The sequence below is a fragment of the Canis lupus genome, chromosome 4 (genome assembly GCF_048164855.1).
Source record: "Canis lupus baileyi chromosome 4, mCanLup2.hap1, whole genome shotgun sequence".
Taxonomy (NCBI): Eukaryota; Metazoa; Chordata; class Mammalia; order Carnivora; family Canidae; genus Canis; species Canis lupus.
Window position 1 is genome coordinate 70,469,445 of NC_132841.1, and position 19,723 is coordinate 70,489,167.

The 19,723-nt window shown below is 37.9% G+C and overlaps 1 protein-coding gene across 5 annotated transcripts in view; it reads left to right on the forward strand.

Annotated features, from left to right (window-relative positions):
- The first annotated feature begins 1,881 nt into the window (after window positions 1-1,881).
- The window catches only part of FYB1 (FYN binding protein 1), a 150,604-nt gene continuing 132,762 nt past the window's right edge, over window positions 1,882-19,723 (forward strand). For 2 of the 5 annotated variants that reach the window (XM_072824822.1, XM_072824824.1), the window contains exon 1: window positions 1,886-2,029. In XM_072824822.1, the coding sequence (XP_072680923.1) occupies window positions 1,901-2,029 (129 nt within the window). In that variant the 5' untranslated portion in view covers window positions 1,886-1,900. Of the gene's footprint in view, window positions 2,102-4,721; window positions 4,849-19,723 lie in introns of those variants that run through there. The other 3 variants (XR_012030228.1, XM_072824825.1, XM_072824823.1) reach the window with 3 other exon arrangements.

The window sequence follows — 19,723 nt, forward strand, 5'->3', positions numbered from 1 at the left end:
TATATTTAGGTAAGCTTCTTGCCTATTTTTTTGGCAAAGATTTGCAATTAGGTATGTTTTAAAAAGAAAGGAAAGAATGTAAGTCTTCACCAATATTTATCCTATACTGAAATAGAAATATTCCTATCTTTAAATTAAAGAGACAACAAACTAGGAAATGAGTATATTCATACCTGCAATTAATTGACAGCGGGAAAGAATAAGAATTCAAGGAATGGTGGAGAGATCCATTTTTCCCTTTGTCATCTTCTCTGAGTCTACTAGATCCTGAGACACGTCTATTTATTTTCCATTCTTTCTGGCCTAACCTTACTTTTGGGAAGGGAACTGGGAATGAATGCATGAATGAATGAATGAATGAATGAGGAAAGATAAAAGCAGAAATAGATTTTTCATGTATGATCTTTTATTTGTTAAAATACAAATTTTTATTAACAAATTGTTAAGCCCAATGACCAACCCATGAGAGTATGTATTTTGATGATGTCAGTTAAATGTCCTTGTCTTGGAGATCTAGTAAGTGACAACAGTGAGAGCCATGAGTAGAAAAGAGCAGGATTCAAGAGACTCTGCAGACCCTTACAAGCCCCCTTAAACCCAAGAGAGAGGAAGATAAAAATTATAACCAAAAGAGCAAAAGAAAGTAATAAATAAATTAATATGCAACAGAATTCTAGAAGCTTTGTTCTTGGTCTCTTTGCTTTCCAAGCTAGTTGGTTTGATAAAAGACCCCTTAAATAAAGTTTAGATTATTTCTCCAGTGTCCTGTTTCAGCAGTTCTTTTTAGAGATCAGTAAATGTTTGCCTGGGGTTGGGTTTAAGTTGCAAAGAAAATTTTTCTCTGCTTTCCTTAAATTTAAATACAATTTACTCATCCTATTGAAATATGATGAGAACTATCCTCCTGTTTGGAAGGTGAGCTCAGTTTTTACTAAAGTTGATTGGTAAGGTATTTCTTTGAGGGATGCCTGGGTGGTTCAGTCAGTTAAGTGTCTGACTCTTGATTTCAGCTCAGGTTATAATCTCAGGGGCTGAGATTGAGCCCTGTGTTGAGCTCCACACTGGACATGGAGTTTGCTTGGGATTCTCTCCCTTCCCTTCTCTCTCCCACTCTGTCCCTCTCTCAGCTCACGCACTCTATCTCTAAAATAAATAAATAAAATCTTTTAAAAAAATAGCTATTTCTTCCAGAGCATTGATGTTCTGAATGGGTTAAAGCCTGCTTTTATCAAAAATATAAAGTACAAGAGTGAAAATCCACTCTGTTTTCAAAACAAAAAGTGAAAGAGAAATAAGCCAAACCAAGGAACAGCTCATTTCCTCTTGCACACCCTTTTTAAACATGCCTGTTCTTATCCTGGTTTCTTCCTGCTACTTTTCACTTGGCTATTCCATATCTATCCTAACAGGGAGACTAATTTCCTTGAATTTCTATGAATCTATTTTGTGAGTTTGGGTTGTTCTTTGCTGGCACCATTCAGATTCACGTTGATTGAAAAAGACAAGTTTACAAAATAATGAGGTTTTAGCTGACCATTTTTCCAGTGTGAAATCTCAAGAGGTCACTCAGCATTTCTATGTTTTAATTTCATCCTCAAAGAGCAGTAATGTAGTGACCATCTCCTAGTATCTGATAATATTTTTGCCAAGAGTTTTTCCACAGCTTCTCCTAAATAATGGGCTTCAAGGGAGGCTGCACACATGCAGAATTAGTGTGCAAAACCGTATAATGTTTTTTATCAGATTCTGAAAGGAACCCATGAGCGCAAAAAAAAAAAAAAAAAGGAAAGAAAAAAAGTTTAGAAAAATAAGTTGCTCTAGGATCTTAGCATGGCAGAAGGAAGTATGCAAATTAATTCACACTGGAAGAGTTTCAAATATAGTTAGCGAGCCAAACTTAATGCAGCCCATACAATGGGAGAACCATAAAAGGCAAACATACCAAAGAGCTTCATTTTGTGGTGCAGTCTGCAGTTCAGAAAAAGGGGGAGAAGAGCAAGTGCACAGAAGAGAAGGCTTCCTGGAAGAGGTGAGACTAAACATGCCTCTATTCTCCTACCTCTGGGGTCTTGTCCGGGCATATTAGTGTTGGACACATAAAGTAAGTGATCATGTGTTTCCTCTCTAAAATGTTAACCATTTGGTTTATAAAGCTGAAATTATGTTTATAAGTTTTATACTAAAGTTTAAGTTTATTATGTTTATAAGTAATTCTAATCCCCTACGCTAATCATCTTCAAATAATGATCAGTAAGTAGTGTTACCTAAATTTTTATTAGTGCTATTTCCTCCATCTTCTTGTCAATTGACTTTAAAAAATGAAGCTGGTTTCTGAGATCCACCCCACAACTTGGGGCCTCACTGTCTCCCCCTAGCTTTCACCTTTGGTGAACACCAAAGTAGCGGACTCATTTTACCATTGCCTAAACAAAAATCATTCTCTAGAATGCAAATTTAGGAAAAGAGAATGCATGCCCAAGTAGTTAAAGAATTCTAACGACTTTTGCATCCGCTGAGCTACTTCTCCCTTTCGCTAGCAGGAATAATTGCAGTGCCCATATCAGAAAAATAGAACTTTATCTTCTTGAGATGGTATCTCTCTATTGTCTGTCATCTTCATTGCATTTCCTGTTTCATCTTCCTTCTTAGGGGCTTAGGTACTTAGCTGACTTCACAGGAAATATACTCACATACATGATATTTGATATATGGTTTTAAATAAAGTGATTATGCTCCAAAATTAAAACTCAATGGTGGAGGATGGATTAGGGTTGGGAGCTTGAGTCCTTACTGTTTTTTTCTTAATCATACTACTTCTCTTAAGTATATGTTTTTGACACACTGCCGAATTTATGTCAGTAGCAACTAAAACTTACCTTAATTTTCATTCGGAAATAAGCATAAATTGAAGTGGAATTCAAACAAACGAATTGAAATTTGAAGTTCTCTTAACCAGAGACTTATCCAGTCAGCTACATTGTTAATGGAAATTGCTAGATTTCTGTTCATGGTGTAATTTTGGTCCAACTTGCTGGTACAGAGAGAAAATCATAGAATGACCAAGAATAAGTAATTGTTACGTACTGCATAGTTAAAATGTGTTGTTAAACTCAGCAGTCAATGGTGTCAGAGCGTCAGGATTATTTCTACCTCCAAAGCTTGCCTAGTGATCTGTCCACCATCTGGTAGCAGGAGTCATCTGCTCCTCCTTCTAGAGACCAGGCTTACCTGCACCTTGGAATTTCTGTGAAAACTAAAAAATACTGATGACTGTGTCTTAAACCCAGAGATTTTGATTTGACAGTCTGGGTAAAGCCTGGAAACTGGGATTTTTAAAAGCATCCCAGGTGATGTTAATGTGCAACCAGGTTGAAAACCATTTCTTTAGACACTAAACTATACCTGCTCTATGAAAAAACTATTTCAGGAGATAGTAGATAAGAGGCATTTTGATTAAGCTAAAGAATGTCTCCACGTCAAGGCCTTCTGCTGACAAATGCTTTAGATCTAAAAGCATGCCTTTCCTATACCTGTCTTACTTTGGTCATCCTCCTCCTTTTATTTGTTGAGTATTCATTATGTGCCAGAGACTGCAATTTCAGATTCCTAACTACCCACCTAATTTCTGACCATTCCCTCTTTAAAATATCTGCAGGCTTCAAGACAGTATCAGATTCTTTTCCACCTCTGGAACTCACCCCTGCTCCATCTTCATGCTTTGTCCTGGCAATGATTCTATCCATATTTCTAATCACATCTTCATTTTGAAAAACATATTCATTTTAATGAATAAATAATAGGGGACATCTTTTTTAATATAGAACTTTTAATATAGAACTTTTTAATATAGGATTTGTAGTGTCATGGCAGTAATTTGTATTAGCTTAGCGTCAAGTGAAAAAGTTTGGTTCCCCTCTGCTAGATGGTAGTACTTATAAGAAGATCTAGAAATTCACAACCCAAACTAAGAAATCAGCTACCTTTACTCGTCAAGAGGCAACAAAGTTGATCTTCTGCCCTTGAAATTACTTTAGTTCAGGCTATGTATTCAAAATAAATGAGATAAATCCTTGTACCAGAACGTGTTCAGACAGGTATTACAGATAATTGTGGGATCTGGGATCAAACACAATGCTTTAAGAATATATCTAGTTTACCAGCAGAAAGATTGAGGCATCTGATGCTAATAAAAATTGTTAATAACCTAACATATAAAGCCAGATTGGCATAAAATTTATATTTTTTTGATGAAACGAATGTCATCCTATGATAAGCTTATGGATGCCTCCACCATTTAAATATTGGTGAGACAATTTAAATACATTTGGGACTGTTGTCATGTTCCCTTTGTTCTTTTTAAGATTATAGTTATGTTTTTAACAAATACTAAATACTCAACATAGAAAAGTCAGCAAAGTACAAAACAAGGATTATTTGTAATAAAACCTTGACCTAAGTCAACAGCTATTAACATTTTAAATTGTGTCCTTCATTCATTCATAGATAGATTCACAAATATAGATTTTATATAAAATAATCATGTACACAAAATGTAACCTCCAGACACTTCTTTAAAAATCCCATGGCATCTTTCAGACTTCAAAGCTCCACCTGTTCTCATTTTATTAAAGTATAATAACTTAATAAACCCAGTCAGTTATACAAATGCTCTGAAGGCTGAGATAACATGCAAATAAACCTTACATATCAATGTGTGAAGGCTGGACAGACCACACAGTTCAAAAAAGGAAGTGCACTCTGCAAAGCCAACTTGCACATTCACTGACCCCAGTACAGCATCTTCATGGTCACCGTGTGCCAGGCACATCCACTCTTTTCAATAAAATGGTAAGTAAAAGATTTTATGATTTTCCCTGGTCTCCTGGCAAACATCTCATGTTCTCTACGTAGAGCAGAGAGGGGTGGGGATGCTTCTCAGCCACGTCCTCCTATCCTTTGGAATTTTTGCTTGACCCTCTGTTCTGTTTGCATATAAAGCTGCTGAGTGTTATGCCAGTTGAAAGTCTGTGGCTTCAGGATTTCCCGTTTCTGATTCTAGCCTTCAGAATAGAGGAAGGGCTATGACTTACAGAAAGAAAAGCTGCATTCTTTGTCTTTGCCTCTTAAGACAGCAAGGTGCCAGAATCAGTAACGTAGTCAAGTTTCCTACTGTAAGTGTTTGGGATCCCAGAGGAGAACCCCAATGATAAAGGGTGGGCAGTACTGCTGCTACTGTGAGCCATTTGACAACACAGTGGATTTTATAAAGGAGCCCTTTTGTTTAAAAGTGCATTTCATTATTTTAGTTCAGAGAAGGAAACAAAACCCAAATCGTTCAGATCTTAGGGGCAGGTTGTGTTCCCAGAGTTAGTTAAGGTCATCATTTGGAGCACACTTAGAATTGTGACTGGGTTCCTGATTGTACCGTAACAGCTCGCTTAACGCGTAATGTTGCGGAACTGCAGTGTGAGTATTCTGCTACGGCTTCCTATTATTTCTCTGTAATGATTGCCTGTGTTCTCATACACGGAGTGTTCTCATGCTCCCAGAGTCTAGAGGAGAGCTCACTTTCTATCCCATGCAGCCCCTCCTTCACCCCCCAGAGCCCAGAAGACTGGACACTTGGCCACCCCTTCTCTTTGTAAGGAAGGGGATTGTTTGCTTTGCCAGCCCATAGTGAAAAGACAGGGATGGAGATGATGACTCCTGCAGGGACACAGTGGGGGGATGGAGTGGGGCTTTGGAGCACCAGGGGTTCATGGGATGTGTTTGTAAGTCAGGAGACTCTTGAGCCAGAATTAGGAAGTACAGAGGCCAGAGAGAATGACCTTGCCATAGAGGAGAAAGGGAGGAGAAGACAGAGAATCAGAGGTTCAGGTCCTAGCAGGGAAGAATGCACAGCCACGGAGGAAATGGGGGCCCATGGATCCTACCTGCAGCTACTGTGGGGGAGAAAGACAGTCACCTGTCAGGATGGGACTTACCTGGCCTGGAAGTGTTTCCAACTGGGTCTTCAGGTCCCAAATTCTTACAAGAAGGCTTGACCTTAATTACTGATAGCTTTTTCAAAAATAAGTGATGTTTATAGAGTTACTTGGGTTTTTTTGGGGGAAATGAGATGATAATACCAGAAAAAAAAAGTTTAACTGGATAGTGTGTATTTGGTACAATACATAAGCAATGTTTTCTCGGATTACCAGCTCCCTATTACAAAAGTAACACATAGTATTAGAGAATATTTCTTAGAAATATACATATGCAGAAATGAAACAACGTTTTCTGTAGTTTCAATACCTGGGGGTGATCATCGTGAAGTAGGTACAGATCTTTCTAGAATTTCATCATTTTAAAATACTTCATCATTTTAAGATATATTTTTAAATGTATTTAAATATATATTTACTTTAAAATATATTTTATGAATATGATTTTTCTATTAATGCTGTCCTACTTTTTAACCCATTTCCTTACCTGTTTTTTTATTTAAAATATCTCAAATAATAGATGGGTTATGATATAATTTTTCATGATGAATCATTTTTCCACGATTTAATCATTTCCATATGGTTAGACATTTCGACTGTGTCTTATTTTTCTTTCTTTATGGTATTATAGGCAATATATTCATTTATACACATTGCTGCTCAGGAAAGGTATGGAGTTGGCCCATGTTCTTTATAACATGATTCCACATTTTAGAAGTAGAAGAACATGGCAATAGGATTCTCATTCTCAAACATCAGCCCCTGTGGAAATTGACTTGATCTGTAAACTTAGACAAATTAGTTCACCTCACAGTCCTAAAATTGAAAAAAAAACAGAATGATACCCATCTACATGACAAGTGATTCTAGGTACATTTCAATTTGCTGAATTTTCTGGGGAAAAAAAAAGGAAGAATAGATATCTAATAATGTACCAATTTTTATATGTTTATGATGAGTGAGGAAAAAATCTTTTGTGACTAAGCTTAGAAGATTTTAAGAAATGGAGTAAAAGTTGGTTTGGGGGTTTTTGTCTGTTTTGCTCCTTTCATCCAACTTTCCGTTGACATGTGAGCCACTGACCAAAGAGATGTGCTATCACCTGCTCAATCATTCAACAAAGGCCTGTTGAACCTCTATGCCATGTTGGGGTCTGAACGAGAATGCAGGGGGAGCAATCCAGATGGGGTCCAAGCTCCTGAGAGCTTCCCCTTACCTAGTACGGTGGGTCTCAAACATTAATATGCATCTCAGCCAGGGACTAGGGCCAGAGATTTTGCATTTCTAATGAGTTTTCAGGTGCTGCTGATCCAGGCACTCAGAGAACCACTGTTTGGTAGAAGTGATAGATCAAAAGCTAATCAGAGTGAACAAGTAAAATACGATATAGCGACCTCAGGAAGGAGATAAATAAGGAGCTGAGATAGAGCATAGAAAGGAGCATCCTCTTTATGGCTCTGGTCTCTGATAAAGTGCTGTTTACACTGAAGCACTGGTTCTCAACACTGGCTGCATGTGACAATCACTTGAGCGGCTTCTAAGTCATACACGTTCCCAAGGCCTCAACTGAGACCAGTTAAATCAAAACCTTGAGGTGGGAGCTGGGGCCCAGCGAGGGTGGAGAACTGCTGCACCAAACAGCAAGAATGAGGCAGGCAAGGTAAACACAGCGTTAAGAACTGCTTCAAGCAGAGGAAATGGCAGGTGCAAAAGATGTGAGACGGGGAGAGCTCAGATCAGCAAGACCAGGATGGCTAGAAGATAACCAAGAGAAGACAAAATGGCCAGGGATGTTTTTTTTTTGTTTTTTTTTTAAGATTTATTTATTTATTTTTATTTGTGATAGAGAGAGGGAGAGAGGGGGGCAAAGAGAGGCAGAGACACAGAAGGAAGGAGAAGCAGGCTCCATGCCAGAAGCCTGACATGGGACTCGATCGCGGGACTCCAGGATCGTGCCCTGGGCCAAAGCCAGATGCCGTACTGCTGAGCCACCCAGGGATCCCCCGCCAGGAATGGTTTTAAGAAATAGGCAGCAGCCAAGGGATTTGATCTTATTTTGATCCCCCAAGTAGCCACTGGAGGCTCCTAAGAAAAGGAGGGAGTGCTATTATTTGGTTTACATTTGAAAGTAGAGCTACTTCTGGGGTGCCTGGGTGGCTCAGTGCATTAAGCATCAGACTCTTGGTTTTGGCTCAGGTCATGATTCCAGGGTCCTGGGAGAGAGCACCCCCCCTCCCGGCCCTGTGGGGCTCCACACTCAGCAGAGTCTACTTGAGATTCTTTCCCTCTCCCTCTGCCCCTCCTCCAGCTCACATCTGTGAGCTGTCTATCTCTCAAATAAAATAGATATAAGCTTTAAAATAAAAAAAAAAAAAGAAAGAAAAGAAGAAGGGCTACTTCTGAAGTGACATACATACTCTGCAGGCAACCTTGACCATGCCTGGAGCTAAATATTGACTTTCCTCCCTCATCCTTTTAAAATTGTGGCCCAGGGCAGCCCAGGTGGCTCAGCGGTTTAGCACCTCCTTCCACCTAGGGTGTGATCCTGGAGACCTGGGATCGAGTCCCACATCAAGCTCCCTGCATGGAGGCCTGCTTCTCCCTCTGCCTATGTCTCTGCCTCTGTGTGTGTGTGTGTTTCTTGTGAATAAATGAATAAAATCTTTAAAAAATAAAATTGTGACCCAAATATGAACACAGTCAAACAAGAGAATAGGTAGTGCAGAGTTTCTGAAGGAAGTGGGTTTACAGACCTTCAAATAATTCAAGTGGCTACTGTGAAAGCCCAACTGAGAGCAGGTGTCCCAGGGAAATCAGAGAACATAAAAAGTGAGCTAGAAGTATCCCCTTAAGAGCTGGGCTTCCAACTCTTCTTTCAGGGAGGATGACTCTTGTTCTTATCATGTAAGCTAAAAGGGTCCTGAATAATATGCTAATATTCCCAAATGGAAATCTATTCACCTCTTCATGCTTCTCCCCATTCCCACTATCTGGCTTATATCCTCTTCTTCTGCAAAAGGGGCCATCTGCCTTCTGCAGAAGATCTAGCCTAGTGTATTAAAAAAAAAAAAAAATCCTATGCTATGACAAGCAAGTTTTAAGCCAAAGATAAGAGGTTCAAATACTAGGGGATCTCTTCCATCCACACATCGAGGCATGTAGGAGGAAATGAGGGCCGTTTCCTGGAGCACATTATTAACATACTTTAAATATGTGGCACTCTTGTCCTTAAAGTAAGTGGGTGTTGGACTCCAGCTCTTGATTTGGTAACTCCAATATCACTTCTCTAATTCTCCAAGTTGGATTCCATCTGCCTTTCTGCCCTCTCATGTCATTCTCTTTTTTAAATATTATGATATGGGGGCATCTGGGTGGCTAAGTCAGTTAAGCATCTGCCTTTGGCTCAGGTCATGATCTCAGGGTCCTAGAATTGAGCCCCATTTTGGGCTCCCTGCTCAGTGGGGAGTCTGCTTCTCCCTCTCTCTCTCTCTGCCCCTCCCTGACCCATGCACTCACTCTCTCTCTCATAAATAATTTTTTTAAAAAGTTTAATAAAATAAAATATTATGGTTTGAAAAAAGTAGTATAGTATGTTATAAAACAAATAATATAACAAATTCTCGCATACCACCCAAACTTCTCATATATTACCACTTTGTCATAATATTGCTGTTTTGCCATATTTTCAGAAAAATAAAAAAGACAAAGCTGAAGTTCTCTTTTTGCCCTTCCCAGTTCCATGCCCCTGCCTCCAACAGCAGGTGGACACCTGTTCTGAAAACAGCATCTCATCTACCCAGCCATGTTTTCTGTTTTTATTCATCTGCCCATATCTATAAAATGACATATAGTATTGTTTTGTCTGCTTTTGTTTGATTATGATTTCTCCAAACGCCTTTTTTTTCACCCAACATCGGTATGTCTTCAAGATATATCCATTTGGACACATACAGGTCTGGTTCAATTTATTGACTTGCTATGTAATTATATTGCAATTTGTTCACCTATTCTCCCAACATTTAATTTGTTTCATTATTTTCCATTTCAAACAGTTCCAGAATGAATATGTTTCTCCATAGAGGGTATGGGCACCTTCAGGTTTACTGAATGTTAGCAAATGGTTCTCCAAAGTCATCATAACAATTTACTTCTCACCAGCCTGTGTGCCAGTTGCCATTTCTCTACATCATCCCTATATCGGTAATCATCTGAGATTACTAAGAGAGTTCTGAGCATTTGTTATATGTAAAACCCCACTTCATTGTTGTTTTAGTTTTCCCGGTTACTACTAAGATAGAATATGTTTTCTTAAGCTTATTGACCATTCACATAACCTCTTCTGTAAATTCTTTTCACGTGATGCCTATTTTCTTACAAATCATCTTTTCATGTTGATTTATAGAAAATCTTTATCCAAAAAAAAAAAAAAAAAAAAAAAGAAAATCTTTATCCAATTCATCCTGGGTCGATTATGTGCATTGTGAATTTTGTGCTCCATGGCTTGTTTTTTACTATATTTTTGGTGTCTCTTTTTTATATAAAAGTTTTAAATCTTAACGATAACATATTTAAAAATAGGCCTTTTATCATTTCTGTTTTTTGATGTCCTTTTAAGGAGGGTATTCCCTATCCTCAAATATTAAAGCTATTTTCTCACCTTTTCTTTTTCACTCAACTTTTTAAAGATTTGATTTTCACAGTTAGATCTTTAATCATCAAGATTTTATTTATACTTGTGATGTGAGGTAGTCATCTAACATATTCCCAGGTAGATAACTAAACTTAGTACTATTTTTTTCATTCTTTCTTTTGTCCTATACTTTCTAATGCTTCCTTGGTTATATGTCCATTTTCCGTATTATCTGTGACTATACTTCTAGGCTCCTGATTCTGTCATACTGGTCAATACATTTCATAAAACTCCATGTTTGTTTCTTATGTCTTACTCATCTGCTCTAGATTCATATATCCTTTTACACAAATACGTAGGCTCTTGCCTGCTGTCTAACAATTTCCATTGTTATTCAACAAGGACCTAAATACAGTGTAATTACCCATTGAACACAACCCTCCAACTCAATTTCTAGTTCTAAAAACTTCTCGGAAGAGAAGAGTATCATTTTCACTCATGTTTAATTGGCCAAAGTAAGGGATGCCTGGGTGGCTCAGGGGTTGAGCGTCTGCCATTGGCTCAGGGTGTGATCCTGGAGTCCTAGGATGGAGTCCCACACCGGGCTCCCTGCGTGGAGCCTGCTCCTCCCTCTGCCTGTGTCTCTGCCTCTCTCTCTGTGTCTTGCATGAATAAATAAATAAAATCTTTTTTAAAAAACTGGCCAATGTAAGTCCCACATGGTCTTACTTCAGCTAAAAGGACAGACATGTAGGGATACATAATCATCGTGCATTCTGGGTAATGGCAGAGATGGGTGCCCATTCGGAAAAAGAGTAATACATCCTACAATGTATTTTGGTCCTTGTGTGACTAAGAATGTCTTCATTTTTACTTCATTCTTAAATGATTATTTATTTAGTCAAACTTGGGTAAAGCCCAAGAATTTCTATTAAGTTCCCAGGTAAAATTGATGCTGCTGGTTTAGGAAGCACACTTTGAGAACCACTGTCTTAATAGGTTGGGGTAAGAGTAAAGTGGAGTGTGGTGGAGCTCCAAAGACACTGGACTGATTCCCCCAGTAGCTCATCAACCCTGATGATGACACATTTCCCCCACTTTGTTGATTTTCCCTATACCACTGATCAAGGATGAAGGGGGAAAAGGGAAAATATAGGAAGCTAAAGGGAAGTGAGGGAAAAGAGATAAAACAGAGGAATCAACTTCTGGTCAATAAAATAAAGTTTTGTGGCTCTCTCACTGCCCCCGTCACATGTCAATGATAGGTAGAATATAAAATGAGAAAGCTTAAAGGTATATCTGTATCAGAAACAGAACAGAAACACAAGGCTGTGAGTGAGACTAGGTGAGTTGGGCTGTTGGTTCAGGTTATGAAAGCATTTGTCAGATCAGCTCCTATAGGGTAACCTGAAAACCTGAATTAGGATCACTCTCTATAACCAAGGGCAAGGATAGATATGCTATTTTTCATCCTAGCTTCGTGGAAAGAGACCAAATGATCTGCCTCTAAGAACTGCCTTGGGATAGACCAGCAGTTCTCAACTGGTAATGATTTTAATAGAGTAACAGATCCTGGTAGGGGTATTTTGTAATATATGGAAAGGATTCATATGTTGTTGCAACAAGGGAGGCAGGGGTACTACTAACATCCAGTGGGTAGAGTCAAAGTGCTGCTAAATATCCCACAAGACACGAAAGTGCTGAAATTGAGAAAGCCTGGGCTTGACATGGCCCCAGAGCTAGACCCCGGGGCCAAGATGCCAGCTAATGAATATGCTAACTGTGCAGCATTACTGTGAGCCTGATCACACAGCTGGCTGTCGGTAGAGAGCTGGCTCTGGGCTGGAGTCCTCAGAAGATAGTAGAGAGAAGCACAACACTAGAGAAGGCAGTAGGATGGAAAAATGAACCAGTCAACCAAAAAAACCTTTTCAAAATGGGTGGACAACACAAAATTCTAAAATATGGGAAGAAAACTATCGATAAGAAATAAAGGCCTAACAGAATCAACAATTAAAAGATGAGTTTACCTTCAATTAAGGTAATAGAGCAATCTGAAAATGACTTTACAAAATTAGGAGTAATCAAGAAACAAATATATGAATAATACCCATAGGAGAATATAGGAACATTTGAAACAAAATAGACAGCTATTAAGTAAAAACATGTGAAAACAACCGATTTGAAATAAAAACTTAATCATTGAAACAAAAATTCAGTATATGGTAAGAAAACCTGGATTGGGCATGAATAGGGTCAACAACTATCCTGGTCTGTCTGGGACTACGAAGTTTCTCGGACATAGGAGTTTAGTGCTAAAACTGGGAGAGTGCTGGGCAAACTGAGAAAATTGGTCACCCTGGACACAGATATTCTTCATCTTAGTGTTCTTCAACTTAGTGGATTGAAAGATGAAGTTGATAACCTGATTTAGAATTTATCACAGAGAGACACAGGTTTAAAATATTTGGAAGAGTAATTAAAATCATGGAGGACAGCGTGGGACTTTTACCTAATAGGACTGTAGACAAAATAACTAACTAGGAAGGATAAAATGGTAGAGCAATAGTTTTGAGGAAATAATAGTTAAGAATTTTGCAAAATTCAAAAAAGCTATTAGGCTTAAAATCAGGCAGCTATAGCCTGTGGGCCAAATTCAGCCTGCCACCTGCTTCTATAAATAAAGTTTTATTGGAACACAGCCATAGCTATTTGTTTGTGCACTGTCTATGGATGCTTTCATGCTACAGAGGTAGAGCTGAATGGTGGTAACAGAGACCGTAGGGACGGCAAAGCCTGAAATATTTACTATTTGGCTCTTTACAAAAATGTTGTCAGCTCCTTTTTAAATGGATACTCTCAGTACCAAGCAGGATAAATAAAAATAGATTCACATCTCTAACAAGTACAGTAAAGCTGAGGAACATGAAGATAAAGAAATATCTTAAAGGGAACAACAGAATTTCACCTACAGAGGATGACAGATTTGACGGCACACGTTCTCCAACCAAAACTGAAGTCAGAAGCCAGGGGAGTAAACGTCTTTCAAATGCTGAGGGAAAGTAATGATCAATTTGGAATATACACAGGCAAACTTAGGAGTGGGACTGAGACACTTGTGTGTTAGCAAGCCCTCCAGTGGATTCTGTTGCATACTAAAGTTTGAGGTCTCCTGCACTAAGCTTTAGCTAAAGAGGTTCTAACCAGTGGCTGGTTCTCAACCTGGTTGTGCATTGGAATCACATATTAAACTTTAAATGTTGCAGTTGTGTGAGGCACTCCGCTGAAAATTCTGATTTGGCTCAGGTGGGGTTTAGATCTCTTTATCTTTTAAACTCCCCAAACGATTCAAGTATCCAGTCCAAGTTTGCATTAGTTATTCATGTCCTGCTCACCCATTTTGATGATCACTTATACCAACTCTTACCCTGGATTTCAGGAATTCTACATGGAAATGAGTCAACTTCTAGTGAACAAAATTTAAAATAAATCTCATCTGGAGGTGGACTTCCTGGTTTGAATATCAGAGTTGCCCATTATCAGCTATGTGACTTTGAATATTTTACTTGCTCCTGTACCTCAGTTTCCCCATGTGTAAAAGGGGATGAATAACTACACCTACCTACTAGGGTTATTGTAAGGATTACATTGGTTTATCTATGAATGTCTTCAGAATAATGCCTATCACACAACAAAAGCTACACAAAGTTTCTCTGAAATATTTATTGTGTAAGTAAAACACACAAAGCACCTTCAAAATGAAAAGTCAAAATAAATGTTTTGAGAAGGACAATTTTACAAAGCATTTGTAGAATGTTTCTCTCTCTCTTTTTTTTTTCAATTGGAAACTTTGCTTTAGAAGACCCATTTTCCCCCCCAAAATGTTATATGATCTTTAAAAATATTGAGTCGATGAAAATTAACTTTCATTGACATTTTTAGAACTTTACTATGCTTTTTAACATCAGCTAGTGGAATTTTAAAACCAGAGCTCAGAATTACTGTTTTATAGTCTGATTTGAGCTTCAAAAACTGATAAGCCAACGATAAATTCAGTGCTTCTGTAAATCCTGGCAGAGGTCAAAAGAAGTAGAATTGAAATAAACATCTGCTGAATTTGATCTATGACAGCTGAAAGAATTTGTGCAAAATATAGTGAAAACATTTTAATAAGGTAAATATTTGAGGTTTAACTTAATGGTTTAACTTAATGGTTTAACTTAAATGAATACATTTTGATGTGTGAATGTACAGACATAGTCCAAGGAACAACCAGCAATTTTATCATTACAACTTTGAAAGAGAAGTAGTTTACTTTATCACATGAGGACATTCACCCGAAAGAAACTAATTTTATCACACGTACCCACAACTGCATGAGACAGCATTTCAGGGCTGGGTGGAGTTTTTTCAATCGTAGAACATAGCTACCCCAACACGATAGGGCTGAGATGCATACTGTTTAAATTAGTTACCTAGGGTGTGGGGGACCAAGGGAATTTCCAAACTATCTGTTGTTAATTATCAAGCAAACAAAGAGAAGATTGTGAGGATGGAATTGCTGTAACTTAGGATTTCTAAGCAAAGTCCACCTATAGCTACTGAGTATATAGAACTTAGGTGGTTTCAATTCTCAGTAGATGTAAAAGTTAGCCAACTTAAGCAAGCATTGATTGAATTCGATAAGCAAGTCACAGAGAGAGGGAGGAAACTCTAGAAAGTAGCCAGAATGACTGTGTCTTGATGATTAATTACGAAGAAAACCCAGGTATAATTTCTATATGTCTTAACTCTTCTACATCCCTATTTTTCTCACTGTTCTTCCCTTCCACATGGTAAATTCTCCTAATTATCTTGTAAGCCACACATTGGAAAAAAAAGAAAAGAAAGAAAGAAAAAGAAATCTGACAGGACATTCCCAAGAAATGATGGCACACCTACCCTTTGATCAAGGAGAACCCTGGTTTCTCTCTTCCTTACAGACAGGCAGTCAATCCAGACTTGAGGGAACATTGCTTTCTTGGGCAAGTAACTTGCAAAAACTAGAAACATAGCACATCTTTGCATTTGTAACATCTACCCTACTCTTTCTATTGTTAAGGTCTGTATTGAATGGAACAGCTATGATCCTGCACTTATAAATGCATTAGAAAAGGAATCTACTTAACAGTGTAGTATTTTAGTTATTCTAGAAAATTTGTCCTAGACCCACAGAGAAGACTAAAGAGAAATGATGGGTAAATAAAGGGCTCTTAGAACCAGCAGGCTGAGGCTGGAAGCCTTACCCCAACTGAAAATTCTGTTTTCTCAAGCTCTATGGGCAGCTTAGTTTGTCCTTGTTGCCTCCCCACATGGAGGCTTGGTCAGTTTCCATTCCCAGATCCACTTGACTTCTTACATGAGAGATACTCATTTTTAATGTTACTGCTTGGTTCCTGGAAACATTGGAGTTGGCAATCCCAGATTAGATAGTTTCCCTTTCTGTCTTTAATATTCCATGAGTTGAACAAATTACACAGTTCTAGAGGGTAAGGTTTGGTAAACTTTCTGGGTGGGCAGCTGATTTTGGACATGTTTGGATTGGAAACAGTTTCTAGGTATGAGAAACAAGATCAGATTTAAATGCAGAACAGCCTACTGGAGGCTTCTGAACGAGTCTTGAGTTGTATGTGGGTGCAGGAGTGGGGAGAGGTTGTTAAAATGTAGTATTAAATAGGGTATTGGTGTTTGTAACTAACTCTGAAATGCATCAAAAAACAAAGGTGAATTGGATGTGATAAAGCAAATGCTAACAATCAAAGCATCTAGGTTGGGTATATTGATGTTCATTTTCAACTTCAATTACAACTTTTGAGTATATTTGTAATTTTTCATAATAAAAGGCAGGTGAGAATTTTAAGTGTCAGACTGGACAGCGCTGGAAATTTTACTACAATACTCCACTCTCTATACTCTTGGCCCATGCATTTAAACAGCCTCCATTCATCCACTATATTTCAGCACAAAACCCTTTTCCCTCTAAATGTGACAATCTTTATCATTTTCCTCTCTCGTAAATATGAGATGTGTGGTGATGATCTTTTTTTTTTTCAGATAATATATAGAAAGTAAAAATCTCACCATGTGAAAAAAAAAACACTTAACATTTTAGGCAGTATTTTTTTTTTTTTTGACATAACACTAGACACAGTATGCGACCTTCTTTCTTTGCTCCTCTTGTAGCTGTGCTTGTGTGACTTCACTTTTAGGTCCACCAAATCAGCTCTGACACTTCCTTTAATACATGGCTCCAAACTCTTCCTTCAAGAGAGTGCTCAGTTTTCACTGTCTCACCACTCTTAATCATCCTTGACTCACCATGTCCTGCCTTCAGCATTTCTCTTGTCGATACCTTAAAATTCTCATCAAGCCCCCTTGACATTAAAGTGTAACTTCTCCCCAGTTATTTTGCTTCCCACCATGCTATCTTGCATACCCTAGGCTTCATATTTGCTACTGGATTCGTAATTTTGTAAGAATCTGGTCTGATTAAGACAAAACCATCCTAACTTAATAACTAATGACACAGTTTAAACCCAAATTCTCACTCTCAATAGAATTGAGGATATTCAGGACAATCCATTTCCGTTTAATTATGGAAAACACAGAGATTGTAACATACAGAATTCTTAGTTCAGAAAATATAAGGCAACCTCGCCTCATGCAGTTTTCACTTGGATTTTGTCATTGCTGTTTCCCACAGATTCACAATGAGTGATTGGCAGTCTCTGAAGAGCAGGGAACGTTCTGGAGTCTCCAGACGGGTTTTCCCTATATTTGTGAACATTTTTATTTCATGGGAATAAAACTAGATTTTCATTCTATAATACATAAAAATAAGTATCATATTAATATTTGAGAAGTGTCTTTAGTAAATGTGCTTCAAGGAGTTTTCATGAGTTCACTCTCTTGCACTGTAAATTTTATAAGTGGTTTCCTGATCTTTTTTTTTTTTTTAAGATTTCTTTATCTATTTGAGAGAGAGAGCATGAATGGGAGAGACAGTGGAAGAGAAAGGGAGAAAAATCTCAAGCAGACTCCATGCTAAGTGTGGAGCCCTATATGGGTCTCCATTCCACTACCCTGAGATCACAACCTGAGCCTCAGATTGGTGAGATCTAGCCCCACGTTACGCTCCACATCTAGCACAGAGCCTGCTTAACATTCTCTCTCTCCCTCTCCCTCTACTCTTCCTGTCCTCTCCACTTAAAAAGAATTTAGAAATTTAAAAAAACTAAAAATAAAAACCAACACCTTTTTGGGTAAATACTGTAGTTTGTCCTCTGCTGATGTTCCTTCTTAACTCTACAGTCCATTTAGAACTCACTCGGACTCGTGGAAGGGAGTAAATAATACCTTATAAATTAAAATAATACCTATTAATATTTTCCTTCCCTATTTTTGTTATTTTTAGATTAGCATACATTATGGCTCTCTTTTGAGCCTTCTATATTTTATTTGTGGTTTATCCTACATTCACAATTAGTATTTGACAAAATATTCTACTATCCAATACAGCTAATCTCCCTTATCCCTTCCTTCATCGCTCTTCTTTTTCATGATATCTATTGATGTCCTTATCTGTATATTTTTTCTAAATAAATTTTACAAATGTATTAAGTTCTTTAAAAATTCCAGTTGTGATTCTGATCGCTATTCTTTCAGTGTCAAAAACTGAAAATAAAAAGACTAGTATATAGTATCCAGCTTCCTTTTTTAGCATTGCTCTGTACAGAATTCAATTTACTGTTGCACCAGGGAGATTTCCCTGCCTTCTCAAGAAACCTATGTGTTCTCGAGAAGGCTCTTTAGGGCAGGGCATAGTCTAGCTGAGGAGAGGAGTAGAGAGCAGCTCATACAGAGAAGGAAGTCATCTCCCAGTAAAACTGTACTGCCAGTTAAAGCTGACTAACCTAGGGAGCCAATCGGTCACTGCAGATGAAAGCATACCTTTATTTTTTTGTTGTTGTTCTTGCTGTGTTATTGAAATGTAATTTCATTTTCCCCTTAAAGTAGTTATAGATGTAAAATTGAGGTGCTCAGAAATGTGTATTCCTCAGATCTCCATTAAGCAATTCCTTTAAGAACAAATTCTAATTCTTATTCTCTCAAGAGTTACTCTTGAAAACCATGAGCATGCTTTTGTCAGGTTTTCCATGTTTTAAGACAAATTTTACACAGTGAATCACTCAAAAGTTTGAGCAAGATATATTCATCTATTAGGCATGTAAAGTATTTTCCTAATATAAACTTCTTTAAAGGTAGCTATAAATCATCATTTGAAAATCCTCCATTGAAAGGATGACTAATCCATTAAATTGCGAAATGGAACACTCCCAAATCACATGATTCTATCTTAATGCTGTTACTACTTAGTTTCATTATTAAGGTGGCTTCAGGATAAAATATTTATATGTTTCAAGAGTGCTCATTACATAAAACTCTAGGGTCCCTTGTCATAAGTCCACCATTTTTGTTTTCATGTAACCTAAAATCAGAACTCCATGTCATTTTGAGAGATTATCTAGCAACTTTCCAATCTTTACAGCATGAAATTCACCCCAGAAGTTTTCACAGAGATTACCTCAGGGGTGACTGGGCAAGATCTCACCGGTTCTTCCACCCCCCAGATAAAGTCAATGCTGGACTATGTCATTTACAAGGTGAGATCCAAGGACCCAAATGATCTTCTTGCTTTTAAGTAATCCTAAGACTTCACATTGAAAGAGAAATCAAGACCATGGAAGGTCATAGCTATCACCTCACTTAATCATATTCCAAAAAGGCAGTTTCAGACACTTTGGTGGTGATTTTTTTGTTCGTTTTGTTTTAGGAAATCTATTCTGAGTAACTTCCAAAAAATGCCTCCTAATTGCCAAACTCAATGGAATCATTTTACTCTTCTTAATAACATTTGAAAGTCTCCCTTTGGTTCTTGCTTGGTTCTCCTCCCTATGCCTGTAACAATTTCTTCTCAGTTCCCTTTGAACTTACACCTTTCGTTTGGTAATAACACAGGGTACCAATATTTACCTTCCTCTCAGTCTGCCTGCACCCCACCCCACATATT